This window comes from Camponotus floridanus, unplaced genomic scaffold (genome assembly GCF_003227725.1).
Source record: "Camponotus floridanus strain SB8 unplaced genomic scaffold, Cflo_v7.5 scaffold11, whole genome shotgun sequence".
Taxonomy (NCBI): domain Eukaryota; kingdom Metazoa; phylum Arthropoda; class Insecta; order Hymenoptera; family Formicidae; genus Camponotus; species Camponotus floridanus.
Window position 1 is genome coordinate 2,140,273 of NW_020229226.1, and position 19,347 is coordinate 2,159,619.

Below are 19,347 nucleotides of genomic sequence, written 5' to 3' on the forward strand. Positions count from 1 at the left end.
TCACAACAGATGTCTTAAACATTACCGAACATGCGACCGAAATAGAAATATTCAATGAAAAGATCAAAAAGTACACAGAATGCACTCATTCCTCCCCATCCTTCTCTTCGCTTCGATCCGTCGACTTTACTTTGCACCAGCAACGCGGACAAGTTGTGTTTATTGTGAAAACATAAAGGGCACACGCGTGTATAGATAAGGTCGCGTACACAGTGCAAGTTGATCATTCTGATGACAGAGGGACGATGATTTTGATCGATAATGTTCCTCTGTAATCACATGTCGGCGCCGAGACAAATCGGAGGGATTGGTGAGTCTATTTTCAATTCAAAATGCATGCTGAGAATGATATAGTCTTAGAAAGAATACTCTGATTAATTATACCAATATATTAAAAATTCTTTATATATAATAATTATTCTTAACAAGAAAAAAATAAATATATAAAATTATTTTAAAAAATATGGAAAATCTGCAGCTACCAATTTTGATTAGTACGTTCGAACAATATTACTATGATTTATCAAAACGTGCAGCATATCGCATGAAATCGTTGACGTTATCAAAACTCATCGCCCCGCCAAAGTTCACCCTATAAAGCTCTGAAAATATTCTGCCGTTCCTCTCAAAGACATTCTGTCGGTGTTTTCTCATCGAAGAGACTCGTGACCACTTGCCAGTCTGTCACTTCGCCCGTCAACCCCTTGCAACCACTGTGCACTTGACTCGTCGCGCTCCTTTCCCCTTGCGTTCCACCGCCGTCCCCGAAAACGTTCGCCTGCGAAGGTAACGCGAAGTAACGTTCCGACCCCTCGTAGCCTATTCCGGGTTGCCGGCTCGCGCACGAACAATATTTGCAGAGCTCTTATTCTCAACCCCCGTGAGCGGTGGCGGCGCTTCGAACCACCCCGCTCACCCGAACCACCCGTTTCTCTTTCCACCCCTCGTGTGCACCAGCAACCACCTACCTACCTACCTACCTAATAATGATTTTACGTTACGCCACGCCGTTTTCCCCGGGGAATCCGACGGTGCCGCACCCTTATTGCACATGGCCTGTGCTCGGTACGTGGGGTACGTAGGCAGTCGGTTGAAGGGGGGATTGAAAAGAGAAAGAGAAAGGACTGATTATCATTAGCAACAAAGTCCCAGAACACCCTTGGCACACGCAGCCGACTCGTCGCTCGAGGTCGTGGGAGCAACGAGATTTGTACGTGCGCATGATAAAAAAAGAAAAGAGAAAGTGCTATCGTGCCAGGGTAAAAACCGGTTGAATCGATTTAGTGAGCGTATACAAGTTATTAAAGATAGCTTATCAAAGAATTGACGGAATAGAAATTTGTGATAAAAAAAAGAATTGCATTAAAAATTAATTAATTTAAATGCATATTATACATATTATTAGAATTATAATAATAATATTGTTATAATTTAGATTACAATAATAAAAATAATTCAAATATTATTATAATTAAAATTATAATAATAAAAATGCGAATTTTTTAATAATATTTGTCATGATTTGTAAATTAGTTATTTTAAAAGTTAGTTTGGAATTTATGCATCACGTACCAAAAAACGCTTTTACAGAATAAAAAATGTTTAAAAAATATACCGAACACATATACACTTTTTACTCTTCATCATAGAAGAGAAGATAATTTCCCAAAAATCAAGATTTTTTGTGAAAAATAAAAATTCGGGCTCTCCTTTTTTACAGCGCAATTGCCGCGAACATCATTGGTCGGCGCTCTCACGGCGCTTCTGAATTTTTTATACTCCTGAATAATAAATTAAATGTGTTTCATGGCGATCCTTCGTGGAACGCAACAGTGTAGGTAGATAGACACAAGTGTGTGTAACACAAGGAGATCCATGGTTGGTCCCCATCGGTTGTTAGAAAAGTTTGCGGAAGTGACCGTCGCTTTGTATATCCTGTTACATTGCCGGCCATTCCTCCAGCTGTTTCGGGGGACCATAGAACTATCGTCATGGGGGCGGAGGATCTCGGAGTGACGGCAGGATGAAGTGGCGTGGAGGAGGACAAGGTGATAATTTGATAAGACATCGGGAGGGGTTACCATGGAGACGATACAAAACCCAGAGCCTCAACTAGAACCCTCTAGCAGGCGCCTACTCTCTCCTTCGTGGTTCTCTACCCTCGAGAAACCTGCTCCTTCAAGACTCCGCTCCATCAGCCCGGAGACACCGAAGTGTCAAGTGTCCTGCCGCCACCATCGCTTTGCGAGTTTCTCGACTTTTTTCCCTTGAGCTTCTCAGTCGCACGTAAAACTTCGACGCGTTCGACATTGATACGTGCCGTCAAAGATAAACACAGATCGCATTGCACAGATATAAAAAAAAGACTGCTGACGAGGATTATGCCTATTGATAATAATTAAAATTTTCAGATGCGAATAGCGTTTTAACAAAATTATTATAATATATATCCTCAAGATATAAATAATTTACAATTCTTGACAATTATCATAAATATAATACTAAATGTCTAAGAAGAATTTTACTAGAGATTTTAGTGAATAATGGATTTTATTATGTCTATTTCAACCAAAAAGATAGAGGCTTTCATTCTAGAGATAATCAGTAATCGAGATGCCCATTTTATGAGACAAAATTATCCGCTCGTGTGTCTTGCACAGACTCCACGTTGCGTCACAGCGAAGTTCCATTCCAAGATTGGGAAGGCCATGATACCACCCCAAATCGTGGGAGCAAAGGACGAGAAGGCTAAATACAGGAGAGAGACGGGGGATAGGGAAGCACCCCGAAAGACATTACGATTATTACCGAGCGAAACTCGCAATGTGGGACTCGACATCCCTGAAATGCATTGGCCACATGTGCCGTATTCAACTGGATCCTCTCGCAAGGACTCGGTCCAGACGGTTGACTGCATTATTTATCGTACGAACTTGCCGGACTAATTGATCCCTCACGTCCCTTCGATAACGATACCCATCGGAATCACGAGCACGATTTTCATATAATGTCTGAAAGTTGGCGAGCTGTCCAAATGTGAAATAATTGCGTACCAAGCAAATTCAATCCGAGTAACTAACTTTAGCATTTTCCATCCGATTAAATAGAGCAAAGTGTAAGAATATCAACGGACTAAACGTAGTTTATAACCATATTTGTGTGTAACTGTTAGACAAACTTTTATAGAGAATCTATAGCAATTTTATGTTGGAATCATTTATGAAATTAAAATCCAATAATGCAAGCATATATTTTTATAGAACATATTTGTAATCGATAATAGTTAATATTTAATAATCGCATTAATTTAGAATAATCATAATATTTAATATTTAATATTACATTAATATTAATTTTCTGTTTGCTAAATATTTTTTATTAGTTAAACAAAATAGAGTATATCGTTACCGCGAAAAATAAATCTTTTCAACTTTCCCTCTCTTTTAAAACCATGGATTCGTAGCTTACTTACCAGTGTGTATATAGGTGTGCTTCTTCATGTCGCTCTTCTGATGGAATCGCTTGCCACAGAACTGGCAAGGATACGGTCTCGTGTCCGAGTGGATTAGAAGGTGAGTGCTGAGCGTGCTGGATCTCTTGAAGGCTTTGCCGCATTGCTTGCACTCGAACACCTTCTCCGCCGAATGAACGGCCCTGTGCTGCGTGAGACTGATCTCGTGACCGAAGGTTTTGTTGCACAACTCGCAGGCGAATGGCCGTTTACCATTGTGTGATCGCCTCGCATGCACCTATGCAAATTGATATTCTCTAAATTCTATAAATACATAAAAAATTATGTAAAAAAAAACATAAATGTAGGCAATATTTAGGACGACAACGCGAAATATTATTTCAAGAATAGAAAATTATGTGTCAAGCACAAAATTATTTTTATGAGAGAAAATACCTGCGTACACACATGCATAAAACCTATATTTTACATAATCCTTATATTTGAAATAATATGGTGTAATACTTTTTATATAAAAATATTGTATAAATATGAAAATAAGAATTACAAAAATAAAAATTATTATTTACGCGGCAATAGAATCATTGAAACATATGCGGACGAGCGTCATCCAGGATAGCAAATCAAAACAACTGTACAATCTTGAAGTGTGAAAAAAAAAGACGCATACATACTTCGAGCCCATGCGGCGTGCTGAACATCTTGTCGCACTTGACGCAGCTGTAGACATCGCCAAGCGGATGGGGATGATGCAGACCGTGCGCCGTGTGGGTCGAATGCAGTCCCGGGTGACCCGGATGAACGCCGCGTAATAGCGGGTGCAGGTGCGGCGGCAGAAGATGATGCGGCAACAATTGAGGATGCAGGTACGAGAGGGGATGATGCGGATGAGGCGGCAGGAGACTGCCCTGGAGATGCAACGGCGGATATAGAATAGATGAGCCGGGTGGTGGCGGATGAGCGCCCATGGAAGCGGTTTCCCGATGCGGAGACGCGTTCTGCAGGTGAGCGGAGGGTGGATCTGGCCTCAGGAGAGCCGACACGCTGAAACTGTCGCCGGATTTCTTCGGCGGATGCGAAACGGGTGACGTCGCGACGCTGATAGGCGATGGCGACGGTGTCGACGATGATCGCGGCGGACTCGAGGTACCTTCATGGTCATCGTCATCGCCGACTTCCTCGACGTCCACGTCGACTTCCTCCTCACCGACATCGACGTCCACCTCGGCATCTCGATGTTCGGGTGGAGGTGAATCCGGACAGGGAGATTGCGATGGCGAGGGACTCCTCGTCGCTGGAGAGCCCACCAGACGACCCACTCCGAACGATAATCGTTCTGTAAAATGTACAGTTTATAATGATTATTAATTATTATATCGAGTTACTCTTGTTTAGACACGATCGATTGATTTGTACGAATTGAAAAATCAATATTAAGTTTAATCGCGCAAAAACAAATCATATCGCGTTCATGGATTTCGCACCTTTGGTCAGATATAGACATTCCATAATCGATAAACCAGAGTTCATATACTAGTCACGAGACCAAGATGGCCAATGACTGGACGGACGGCGACTACGTCACGTATGAGGTACATGTGGAACGCTAGATGCAGGGAATCCGAAAAAGGAAAGCCACGGATAAATACAGTTTCTTCTGGTAGAAGGACCCAGCTAGAATAAGATTTGAGTCACGTACTGGACCTCTTTTTCCTAGCATGCGGGCGCGAGGGTGTTTAAGGGACGAGCAGGGCACGAGAGGTCATGACAGGGTCTCATGTTCCGCTAACGAGACATCGCAAGGAGAGAACCGAATAGTGAGGTGCCGAGAGCGAAATGTATTTCCGCGACGTTACGTGAAGCAATGTCCTTAATAAAATCTTTCGCGCGCTCTTTTGGAATTTTTTATACAACGTAATGTCATAAATCATGTATGTGTGTATGATTAATCCTTTAATAAAATTATACATGGATGAAAGGTAGGAAAACACATGTGCCTAGTTGAATTTTAAATAAATCTTTTATGGCGTGATAGTCATAGAATGTATCGAAATTTTGATATTTCTATTTGTCAATTATTAATACGATTGTCTACTAGATATACTAGATAATATGTCACTAGATAATTATCCTCTATTATACTCTAACCCATAGCTAGTTAATTTATAACGAAGAGATTAAGCTTTTATTATTATTGAAATATTAAATTAATGTTTTTACATTGTGTATAATATGACAGTTGCAAATTGCATCAGATATCGCAATTTTGGTATCGCGTGTCAATCGGAATTTACTGTACTCTGTAATTATCGAATCGATAATTTTCGACGCAGCTTTGATTTGTACGTCACATCATTTTATCTGTCGACCGTTTCAAAGGAATCATGATTCAATCATCAATTTTGATATGTATTTGTTAGATTAAGCGCGCGGAATGTATTTATTTTATTTCCTGTTATCTGTTTCCTGACATAGATTTGATGAGAAATTTGAGAGATATCTAGATTCGATTCCCAGATATGATTAGCAGAATGCAGAATATGTGACTCATTGTTTGCATTATTTTGGATAATTATGTATATCTATACTATAAATATTTAAAAGATATATATCAAAAAGAATGCATTGTGAATTGAACAATTGTATTCATTATAATAAATAACAGATATAACAAGTATAAAAAAGACATTATTAATAATAAGCTAATGGTTAATGATATAATCCTTGAAATTAAATTAAAAACTAAAATAATAAACGTGTAATTATTTGTAAGAAGTAATGAGATGTGAATGAAACAGAAAAAGTAACAAAAAACTTAAAATGTAAATATACAAATATAAAAAATCCAATTCATTATAGATCGATAAATAGTTGGAGCAAAGGAGACACTCCACAGTAGTAAGGGCTGGAAAATTGCAGAAATAGTGCTCATGTGCATCACTCATTAATAATTCTCTAGGCAATTTTCATGTGAAGCATATTAAAATACGATTCAAAGAATGGGTGTTAACTTCTACAGAAATATAAGGTCACAAACAATGAGCGGCATAATGGCTGGCAATACAGAGAGAACTTATATAATAAATACACATGTTAATATTAAGAATTAATAAAATAATTAATGTAAAAATTATAAAAATTTGATAAGTTAATTAAGGCCTATCTAGGATTGTCATTTAACATCTTATATAGAAATAGAATAAAAAAGAAAAAGAAAGTGTGCAATCAGCTGTGTAAAATGAAAAAAGGAATAACACAGTAAAAGAAAAAATGGCAAAGGTAAAAGAAAGTAGGTAGGAAAGAAAGATGAAAAGTGAAAGAGAGGGCAAACAGAAATATTGACAACACACCAAACAGTGAAAGTAAATTAAAATTATATATCAGAACGGCGCGATAGATTTAAATGAGGAAGATTGCTGATGATACTGGAGTAGAAATCATTGAGAAGCTCAGTATCGTTTTGCGTGTTCAAACTATTAAACTGCCTCTTGATATACATCATTTCAGAAATGTCACGGTGGATGTAATAAGAATTTTCACCAAAAACAATATTATCCCAATCAAAGTCATGATTTAGTCTATGTTTAACGATCGAATACTGGAAATTGCAACGCCTGATGTTACTTAACTTTAATAAATAATTAGTAATTAATATTATAATAGCTTTTCAGATTGAAACGCAATGACTTTATCATGTATATACAATTGAAATTATATTTTCTAAGATCGAAAAGAAATATAATAAATTATTTTTACAAAATTCATACTTCGAGCAGAATAAGTTGCGTGGAGATTAACAAATCGATACAATTTGAAGCCAAGTTTTGTTGAAAAATTATTTCTGACATTTTTAATAATCACGATTCCCTTAGATCGTCGTGATTTACGGCGCCGGGTGGATCAGAAATCGGGCACGCGTGTATCGCGTCTCGCCACGCGAGAAGGAAGGGCAGGCTCAGGCTCTATTTCATGATCCCTTCCCCGGTACACGGCAATTTCGACGTCGGATCACTCATATTGTGCGTCTCTAACACACAACCGGTATATTATATTTATAATCCGTACGCGCGACACGCGGTCACGTGCCGGCTCGTATGATGCACCGGTGTCGGTTAATCGCATTTAAAGCTCCACGCGAGCCCCGTCGTTGGGGTCGATTATTATCGTGTCTCATGGTGGCTTTGCAATCGAATCAAAATACGACTCGAGTAAGAGTGGCCTAATGTAATGAGAAAAGTGCTTTGCGCCTGCGGGGATTTGTCCGGGAAGACAGATAGGTGCTTTATTACACTGGTCAAAAACACAAAGGAAGATGCAAGGAGAGAGAGAGAAGCTAATGAAATTACGAATGTTACGTCCGACATTTTTTCATAGTAATATATATATGAAGTTGTGTCTAAATTTAAGATTTGCGTAATTGCTGTTACTGCGAATACGGCATAATTACGTCTAATTATCTTATTTCACTTTAACACGATTGAGTTAGCTGCTTAAAAATGAATATCCTATAATTTCTTTAGAAATCTAATCCATCATATATTGAAAATAGATTTGCAGATAAAAATATATTCCATAGAATTGTTTTTTTACATTTATAGCAGAGAATTGATCAATTAATGGCACTGATTATTTTTTTATAATTAGAATTGACTTTTACTTACAATTGCTAAAACAATTTTGCCGTTTCGTTCTTGCATCATTGCAAGAAAGATAAAGAAAGATCGAGACAAGAGCGAATAAAAAGAAGGAAGTCCAAACAGATGTGATTCGTAGCGTGATAGAAGGAACTGCTTACGCAAATGCTACGTCTGGGTGCGACTGGAATGCACTAAAAACTGGCGATGCAAACTGGCTGGAGAAAAACGGCTTGCGACCGTCCGGCAGATGGGTTAACTTTGGTCTGAGTTTGATGGGATCTGCGTGCTTATGGTGTGTATGCACACGTGACGTTGCATCGAAATACATCTCACGTGGTTCATAGTCGCTTGCAGGCTCGATACAGTGAATGAAACTTTTTGAATCGACTTTAGAATCGTTTTTGTCAAGGCGCCCGTCGTAGCCCATCATATTTGCGCAAAGTGCTTCGAGTTGCTTATGGGACAAAGTTTTTAGAGAGTACAGCTACCATGTAAAGAATTAGTAATGCGAGGTGCAAATTTGTCGTCAATTTATTGCTTATTAAATATTACATAATTAGGCTTTTGTGTCTAAAATAAAATAACTTGAAAGTAAAAATTAAATTATAAAATAAAATAAAATAAAATATTTTTTTATTTATAAGTACAAAATAAAATAAAATAATTTTATTTTATTTCCCAGCGTTTCTTTAGTATTAACAATTTATAACAATATAGTTGTAGCAATTTATTATAAATACAATCTTCCTCTCTTTCTCTCTTTAGAAGATGAAAGTTAAAACTAAAAACAATTGTAGATAGGATATTAAAAAAGTGCAGTTGAAAAATTGCACAAATATTGAGCATCAGAGAGTTTAGAATATGACATATAAACATATACTTTTTATTTGTGTAAACAAATCAAATTAAAAATTAAATTTTTATTTGTATCTTTGATCAATATTTTTATAATAAATAAATTCGATCGGTATTACATAATTTATAAAAATCTTTTCAAATAGGTGAGTAGATTCGTGACAAGGGGATGACGATGATGGCGAAGATGGTTGCAGACGTGGATTAATAAAGGAAGGCCAAACCGGGGGGAGAGAGACAATTAGATCGAGTTAACGGCCAACTTTAATCTTCTGTCGTCCGTCAGTCATTTACTGCGTAACGATCTGCCGCTATTAAAGCCGTTACACACTTTAAACCTCTTCCGTGCTGCTAGTTCATGGAAAGAAATACGCGCGATCTTTGCCGTATAATCGGCGTCAATAGAGATGAGTGACAGGACGATGGGGGTTTTCAAAAACGGATTTTTCATCCAACCACGTACGTCATAAGCTATTAAAAATTAAATCCAGCACAAGAAGCGATATCAGAGTATATTTATGAAAAATATGTAATTTAAGAATTTATTTTTAAGAACTCATTTAGACTTAGATTGAAGATAAAATTATAGTTTTAGACAAAAAGATTGAATTTAAGTATCGATAAAATACATTCTTTTATATATATACATATGTTTACTATAATTTTTAATTATTTTTATTATTTATTTTACATTCGCAATTTTTGATATTTATTACTCAGATAAATTAGGAAATAAGGACAAAAAAGATTGACAGCAATTTTCGTATGAAAATATTAGTCTTTCATCAATTTAAGATTGTCAAAGATTGCAAATTTATTATCGCGATACTTCAATAAATCATCATGATAAATCACGAAATTTATTTCCGCTTTTTCATTTTAAAATGAAAGCTTTTGTGATTTTCTGATAATCTCTTTATACGATGCAAAGATAGCAGTGATAATCGATGTAAATAATAATGCAATATTGCTCAACGAGCATCATGTTTGCGCGACGCAAATCTTTGGCGAAGCAATGGCAGTGGAAATGCTACGATAAAAGTATCGCGACCGATCTTATCGTGTTCGAGAATGAACGAGGCAAATGAATGGCCACGTGCACGCGTGCGCGAGCGTAGAAGGAGTAGGAAGAGAGTATGCACGGGCGTTTAACATGACAAGACGTTACTAATTCAGGGTAGGTACGAGCACAAAGGGGCCGACGGCCCGAATCCCTGTGCACCCCGCGCTTCTAATCCGCTCCAATTGGGCCGGTACGAGTCAGAAAGGCCCATGTCCGTTCGCGGTATGACGCGTGCTACCATTTATCCCAATCGTGTCGACAACGACCGGTCATTCTTAATGATCGGCAAATAAAAACTCGCCGTCATCCGGGCTGAGGAGGAAGCCATCGGGGCGAAAGGTCGGCGCTACACCCGCGCGTCTTCACCTTTTAGAAAAAAGATTTAATGAGCAACGATGAACGAAAAATGTATTGAAATAATTGTAATTCTGAAGTGCGATAAGTATGATTTCTCAAAACATTTATAACGGTACTACAAAGAATCCATAATGTCATCCTATCGCGATAAAGTAATGAATAGTAATCATTAAATAATAAATTTTAATGCAGAAATAATAAATGTAAGTTATAATAATCGATTAATTCTTTAATGCTTTAATGCTTTAACTCTTTAATATATATCAAATTTTTAATTAGAATATGTTTAGCATTATTTTAAACTTTTCACATTTTTCTATTCAAGTGTAATATATTCTTTATCTTTATTAAAATTATCTAGATTAAGGACATAAAATAATACATAAATCATTATCGAATCCAATAATATAAGTAATAGAAAATGTAATATATCGAATGTTTAATAATATTAAATAATAGTAAATTTATTTCGCTTTTTGATATTCTGATATTTATATGTGATTATTTTATGTGATTTTTTTAGATTGACATGTAGGTATCGTATGTTAGAAAAATATTCATATATGTTCGGATATTGTTATTCTGCGAAATTTTATATAATTTTAATTCGTGCATTTATATCGTAATATATAATTTGCGTCGTATATGATCAATGTCAAGAGCATCATGCGGTCGCTGTATTCCGCTTAATAGTGAGCGCACGATCATAATTAACCATGTTTTCGTGAGTATTATGTGAATGTAATGAGAACGGAATGAACACAAAAAAGGAGAAAGAAAATGCGATGGGTAGACTTCAACTGACAGCAGACTAAATACGACATAAACACAATTTTATGTTTTACTTTGTTTCATATTGTCAAATAAAAAAGGCATTTTTTAATAATAACAATTTAGACATATCTACACTTAAATATAATTAGCTTTAACTTTAATACTGGAAGATTATTGTTCTTATATATTTTGCATTTATATATATATACATATATTACTAATATCATAAATGTTATTGTCTTGTAGTAAAAATAAAATTATCAGAATAATTATTTAGTAATTTATCTTGTATAATCAGTCTGCATCGTGCTATTTTTTCCTCAAATCTCATCAATTAATAATAAGATAAGCAAATGTTAACAATAATGAAGCAAAAAACAAAGACCGAATCAAATAACAATTAATTTGTTATCACAAAATATTTAATAAAGCACAAAATAAAAAATTTATATATTTTATAATATTCTACTTCTATATTCTATTCCTTAAATTTTCATCTATTTAAATGTAATTAAGATATAATTTATTTTTACATTCTCTCTCGAATCATAAAAACGCATATTAATTCATGAATCGCAGGATTCTAAGTAATTAAAATAATGACCCAAACTATAATATATACGTCGTTTATTAATAATTAGTAATTAATATGAAATTTAAAGAAATAGAATATATATATTTTGCATAGATTTTTATTATACGTATGTTAAATATTTTATAGCAATAACTGTGTGTGTATGTGTGTTCGGTTTTTGTTTTATTTTGGAAGGGAGGGGTACGTATAACGTACAACGCTCTATTATTTACATATGTGTCATTCGTGTCGTGATACTCGAGCGAGCGGGCAACAGTTCTATGTGTCGTCGTATTATTTTCTTAAACGCAATTAACATTAAGAGATATCGAATTGGATCATTCTTTATGATTTTTCTATTACAGTTAACGAATAACGCTTCTATTAAAAACATATTATATAATATATGATTTAGTAGAGTAAACTTTAATCGCCAAAAGTAGTTGACAAAGCAATGGATATGTTTAAATAATGTATTTTTATAGATATTGATATATATATAAAATATTTTAACGGTACAAATTTATTCACACAATTTTCGAGTACTGAGAAACTCGTAATTGCTTTCACGTTTCTCCAAATCGTAAAATAAAAAATACGTGTGCGATTAACGTTATACAAAATGCCGAACGATCATTTATATATTTCGTGAATTAGTGCCTGTGCAGTTGTAATTAACAACGTCTATACAAGTGAGTGTCATGTGAATGCAATAAAACATCGAAAGATAGACAAGAAGAAGATCCGGGAAGACATCCGGTGGAGCAATTATGGGGTAAGTAGTTTGAAATTTATTAAATTCATTTAATTGTTATTGACAAAACTATAATTATATGATATATTTGCAATAATTTCTTTTATATCATTATTAAACAGAATGTATGTAAAAAATATTAAGTTAAAATATAATTTTTTTTTAAACCTACTTTTAACATATAAATAATATATATATAATATAGATACATATGTATCATATTTTTTATAAAAGAGTTTAGAAAAAATATTTCTTTAGGATTTACATCATTTTTTCATAACTTTTGCATATCTTTAAATATGCAAGAGGCGAACAAAGGATTTAATTGCGTATAATTATAGACACTGCTTTATAATTTAAATATATTTTTATAAATTAATGTTACGATTAATTTTACGATTAATATATAATATATCTATCATAATATATCATAATATATCATATAATAACTCTCTCCATAATATCGATAATTGTTATTTTTTTAAATTTCAATCTCCATTAAATTTATAGGCAATATATATTCGATTTAATATACAGATTCGTCGAGGCAGTAAATTATTAGCTTATTATAAGATACACATACCTGAATGACTTTTTGGTAAAGGTGGTAGGTTCGTAATCTCCGTAGCATTTCCGAAAGGTGCCCACAGTCTAGGGAACATTAAACGAACATTGCATCCTCCTGAAAGAAATAATGCCATACGATTATTAAAACAATTACAATAAAGAAACAATTAAATTTAAAAAATTAATTAAATATATGATGATATTCTTTCGTTACATTAAAATATTGATTTTTATTTTATAAATTTATTAATAACAGAAAGTAAAATTAAAAATTTCTATTAGATGTACTTCAACAATGAAATGAATAAATTCTCGTTTTTTCTTGTAAGATACAAAATTTTTAAATGTTACATAAGTATTATTGAATAGTACGTCTAGATTTATTATAGTTAGATATCTTTCAGAAGGACAATGATACGCGAAATCCCCGATATAAGAAAATGGTGATTCAAACACAACGATCGCGTATTTTTCTCGATCGTTTATGCATCGTTACTTTGCCAACCACCACGCTGCAGCGACGTCTCAAGTCTTGACAAATTTAGTATTCCTAGCTCGTAGGAAAGATCAACCCCTCGACAAGAGCGTCTTTATTAGAAAGGAGGAGAAACCCTCCTCTATTTATCAACCTTGCCCCGGCCATTACTCGCTCTCTTTCTCCCCGAAACCTGCATTCCTATCTCTGAACGTTCGCCATTCATCCTGGCTGGTTTCTTTGATCGTTCTAGTGGAGCATCAAAGTTCTAACTTCACGCCAATTCGCCATCCTGATGATTAATCAAACAAGCTAAATCCTCGTCCTTTGCTTGTGACACGGAATGCAAAGAGTTATGCGGTATATCTAATTAATATTGACACAATTATATTGCCTCATTACAAGATTCATAATAAATCTAATTCACTTATAGAGAGAGCAATATTTTCATGGATAATTGACAACTAACCAATTGAATGTACATTGATTGTAACTGGTAAAATCAATTAATAAGTCGATAAATTAATAATTATATAATTTTTTAATGTATTACATCTAGTTTATAATTTCTATGTAGCCTTCTCTGTATTAGATAAAAAAATAGATGATTATTTATTTTATTGTTCAATAATTTGAAGAGAGATTAAATATTATTTTTGATGTTACATCAGCATAAGAACAAAGAAATCTGTATACATACAACCATAGCAATAGGGGATTAATCATGATAATCGAGGAAAGTTATAATTCAAACGACAAATAATCATGCTATAATTCATATTTTTACATAGCATGATAAAATATTAAATCCGAGCTTTATGATGAGTGTAATCGAGAACCTATCTAATCGTCCAATCGCACTAAATCAGATCTATCTTTTTTTCATATCAATATCTTATGTGTCATTTAATATTTAATTATTTTTTTTCATTATAGAATATATATAAAAAATGTATTAATCCAAATATAAAATAAAATTTTTTATCAGTAATAAAAATTATATTAATTAAAATTATATTAATATAAAACAATATATGCAAGAAATGTTTATTTGGATGAATAAAAGAGTTTATATTTCGATTATATATCAATTTCAAGTATCTAAATTAAAATATAAGAAAGAAACTTTATACATTTTAAAACTATAAAATATATTTATAATTGATAACGCACACACAGTCTATATCAAATAATGGAATAAAAATAAAATAAACTTAATTATACAAAGATAGAAAGGCATATTTTAAAAATTGAGATCACATACATACACATATAATAAAAATATGTATTTTTATGTTTAGTTATAATAAATATTTGCAAAATAATCTTTTGTTAAATAACACTTGATGATCGGAAAGATCGATGACGGTTATACCAGTTATACCAAGTATTGACAAAAAAAAAAGAAACGACAGAAATCCGTAATCCAGGCAATATACGACCGACTGGGATAATCTGAGATAGCGTGAAAAGATTAGATGCTCCATGCCGCAAAGGCTATTTCATTCTCGCAGGATTATCAGAAATAAATCATATTTTCCTATATACGGACGCTTGAGATAAGATGGACGAGTGTAATAACATACACGTTGTATACACAATGCAGGTAACGCGTGTTTGTCAGCCAGAGTATCGACGATATCGGACCGTTTGCTCGTGCGACGTTTATCCTGCGTAGCCTGTTTCGCGTGATATCGCCCGTCATAAATTTATAAAACCAATGATTCTTTGCCGTAGAAATCACCAACGAAACAACTTAGGTCGACTGACAGATTTAAAAAATCCAGAGGATCTTTTAGAATCAAGAAAATCGTCTTCAACTAAAAATTATTTCCGCTGAAAAATTTTTACGTATAATTACAAAAAAAGGATATATGTATATATATATATATATATATATATATATATATACATATATATTGAAAATAAATATATATTACAGAATTGAATTTTGATAATTGTGAAAATCAATATATAAAAAGAATATATTCATTTTTCATAAATAGAAATTTTTCATAAATAGAGATTTTTCATAAATAGAAATTTGTCTTTACTTTCAGATATAATAAATTTAAATTTACTAATATTGCTCTCTCTCTCTCTCTCTCTCTCTCTCTCTCTCTTTGTTAAAGATATCATAAGAAATATAAATAAGAGATATAAATACAAATTTTTGCGCAATCAAGGGAAAAAAATTAGCAATAATTTTCAAACAAATATATATATATATATATATATATATATATATATGCTAGCATTCTCCTAAGTTTCATAGTAAAAGGATATGTTAAGTGCGTCGGAAGAAGAGCAGTACAACCCTCTCGACGAGCTGCCTATCACCTGGCAATTATCGCTTAAACCGCTTAGCTCGACGCCTGTAGTTCAATATTATTGCGTTTAGCCTTGTTACCGCGATTAGTAGCGGGATATTAGGGTATAGGCAGCCGTCTAATGCCAGCCATCCCCTCTCACCTGTTGAACAGACGTTGTGCACAACGACCGCCCCTACGTACGCACCTGCACGCGCGTGTGTTTGTGCGTGCGCCACTCGCTCCGAAACCGCGCGCGATTCACACGCGTGTGGCTCACAAACTCAGATGTCGACGCGAGCTACCGCTAAACGTCACGTTGCGGGGGTAATAGGCAGATGGATAGGATGATGACAGACGAATGATAGGCATGAGAGAGGGTAAATGTCCAGGATATCAATGAGACGGTTAAAAACGTCAAAGGCTTTAATTCGATATGTATTTTGACTGATTATTTTGAATATAGGTTTCCTCCTCCATCCTCTAGGGAATGTTGTCAGTATATATCGCGTTTCCGAGCTTGATTGGCTTGCAGGGGTGTCCGATTAGAATAATTGATGGCACTGGCTTTTCAATTGCCATAGTGCGCTATCCATAAGTACCACGCGAATATAACTGAACGCGAATGATAGATAATTAATTTTAAAAATCGATTCTTTTTTTATTTTTCCTACAAAAATTTGTGTAAAAATAGACGTCAGAAATTTTCTTTCCAATATTTTGTTTAACTTAAAATTATTTTTATACAATGCATTAGAAGGAAAAGAGTATCTCACATCTTTTATTACATTATACTATCTTTACTATGATAAGATCAATATTATTAAAGAAAAAAAAAATTTGACTTATCTTTTAATTGTAACATTAAGAGTGAATCATTATTACGACAAAATTATTTGAATTATAGGCTTAAAATTGTGTAGAAAATAATATACCATTGCAATTAATATTTTAAACTCTCGATTAATTATTCGAAAAACCTTACCTTCGCTGTCGATTGGAATTTGCGGATTTTCCTGAAGATTCTCGTTGTTGTTAGTTTCCGGCGGCAGCGGTTGCTGATGCACGAGTGACGAAGCCGGTTGCTTGGGCTTGACAACTCGAAAAGCTGATGCTTCGGCAACCCCCCGTCTCGAAAAGTCTAGCGGACCCACCCCGACAGGCGAGTGTTGCTGCTGCACTTCCATCATCCTGGACCTCGAGTCCGTTCACTCTCTTATAACTTTCGCGTCACTGTACACGACATTCGCATTCTCTTTCACCACGCTAATGATTCTGATACGTTATCGGAGCAATAAACAAACATACACAATATTGTTTAATCTTTTCAACGAAACTAATCAGAGTCCTTTTAAGGTTGTCGGCAGATCTGTTTTTAAGAGTTCTCCAGGAGAATAATGAGTTTTCAGGGATGATAATTGTCGCCGAAATCGTTTCTTTGGTATCTTTTTAGAAAAGAAGACTCTCTTTTCAATCAACAATACGCGCAATTAAATACGTTCAGCAAAATTTTTCCTCAGAACTATCTGTTCGCGGATTTCATTCTTGCAAGGATTATCAACGTCAATCTTAGGATATGCAGCACAAGCACTAAGAGTTTTTTTCTCTACGACTTTCGCAGACACAGTCAGGACACTCGAAACTGTCCGCGATTCATCAACACCTAGACAGGTCCTTGTAGGACAGCTCCTACCGGCTCCGCGACAATAAATACGTGTAGCACAGGAGATGCAGCTTCCGGTTGTCAGCGACACTGATTTCCGTGCAGTCCATCGGCCGGATAGGACAGGTCGAGAACGGCGGAGCACCGGCTGAAGCCCGGGGATGTGAGAGACGTTAGCCGTTAGAGCGGGTGCCTCAACGCCGACTGTTGTTAACGGGTCTGATAGTGGAGAGACTCCCATGCGATGACGGCCGCGAGAGCGGCGAATATAAAGATGGAGAGAGACGGAGAGGCTTACACGGACAGCGCACACATCGTCGGCGTTCATATGGAGAGGGAGAACACCCACACAAATGTTCGATGCACATCAAGATTTTGGTCCCGGACTCCGCCCCTGGGCACGCCCTCTCAGTTCCTCCCTCATCCACACACAAACACACATACCGGATGGTTTCCGTGTACTCGTGGTGGTGTACGCACAAACCAACACGCTGGAAATGGTCGATCCATGAAAACGAGTGGGGTAGCGACGCTTCCGAACGCGCTACCGGGAGTCGCTGCTCCGATACCGCGCGAGGGGTTGCTGATGGGGTTCTTCACGCTCGTGTGTATGCGTGTGTCTCTGGTTAGGTGCGCTACTGGATTCGCGCGCGTGTTGCACCCGAATTGCACGGCCACCGAACACGAGAGATACACGTTGCACGCTACGTTCTCTCACCTCCGGTTGCAGCATTATGTGGAACCACTCGGCCACCCTGATTCCACTCTTGACTCCACTGATTGATATTTGCCGGCTGCCCTCGCACACGTGCACGTACGGCGCTCGTCCTTCAACATCCATCGTAAAGATAGATGCTGGATGCAAAGAGCGAACTTGGAAAATTTAGGCAACGGCAGGCGAGGGAGGTTGCGCTTTTATGGCCGCAAGGGTGATCTTCGATATTTCCTGGGAGATGAGATTTCAAAGGAGATGAAATCTTCGTGCTTGGTTGAGGAGTTTCTACATCACGTCTATCGCTCTTTCAGAGAATTGTGTTCTTAGACGATATTGGTTTGAGGAAGCGAAGAGTTTGAGAAGGGGGCGATAAATGAACTTCGGAGAATTAATTGTACGTGAAGTTTATAGAATCTAATACATGTAAAGCGGAAATAATTAATTTATGTAGAGAGAAGGAAAAACATATTTCAGATAGTTTCTCACCTTATTAAGCGACTTGTAACATTGGATGTAGATTATAAGTTTAGAAATATTCAAGAAATGTTAGATTTTGACGAAAATTTCTTATAACAAATTTTTTTATTCTCTGTTATAGATATGAATTTAATATTATCTTAATTTTCAGAAAAATAAGCGTATGTGCTCGATAGGAGCGTTGAAAATCTTTTACGACACTCTCTGAAGGAATAAATCCGACACGATATCGGGCGGCAATAAAATTTATCAAGCATCAAACAGCTTTAACTTTTAATCGCTTGCCGAAACAGCGAACTGACATGACTTCCGTCTGATAATCCAGAATTTTTGGTGCAACGATACTTTCGGATATCTCGATAAGGTACTGTGTGCAATAGGCTTAACTTTTTATTGTCAGAAATATTCGTCGTGTTATTGCACCCATCACCTTTTTTGTACATTTAATATTGAACATATAAAATGCGTAAAACGAATCAAAACTCTTTGAATTCATTAATCATATCGATTAATTTATTTTGTTTCTTCTACTTACGATCTTTCCACTTGATAAGAGACAAGATTATGTGTTTTCATTTTTTGTACGCTTATCTATCATGATAATGATTGCAAAATTATCAAGCGGGATTTTGGTGTATATTTTATTTTAAAATAT

The 19,347-nt window shown here is 35.3% G+C and overlaps 1 protein-coding gene across 1 annotated transcript in view; it reads right to left on the bottom strand.

Moving 5' to 3' along the window:
- The window catches only part of LOC105257227 (zinc finger protein 358), a 28,960-nt gene extending 11,261 nt beyond the window's left edge, over window positions 1-17,699 (bottom strand). The window contains exons 1-4 of the mRNA XM_011267695.3: window positions 16,823-17,699; window positions 13,070-13,168; window positions 4,147-4,808; window positions 3,473-3,749 (exon numbers count right to left, since the gene is read on the bottom strand). Coding sequence (XP_011265997.1) covers window positions 3,473-3,749; window positions 4,147-4,808; window positions 13,070-13,168; window positions 16,823-17,027 — 1,243 coding nt within the window. The 5' untranslated portion in view covers window positions 17,028-17,699. The remainder of the gene's footprint in view (window positions 1-3,472; window positions 3,750-4,146; window positions 4,809-13,069; window positions 13,169-16,822) is intronic.
- Window positions 17,700-19,347: the final 1,648 nt, after the last annotated feature.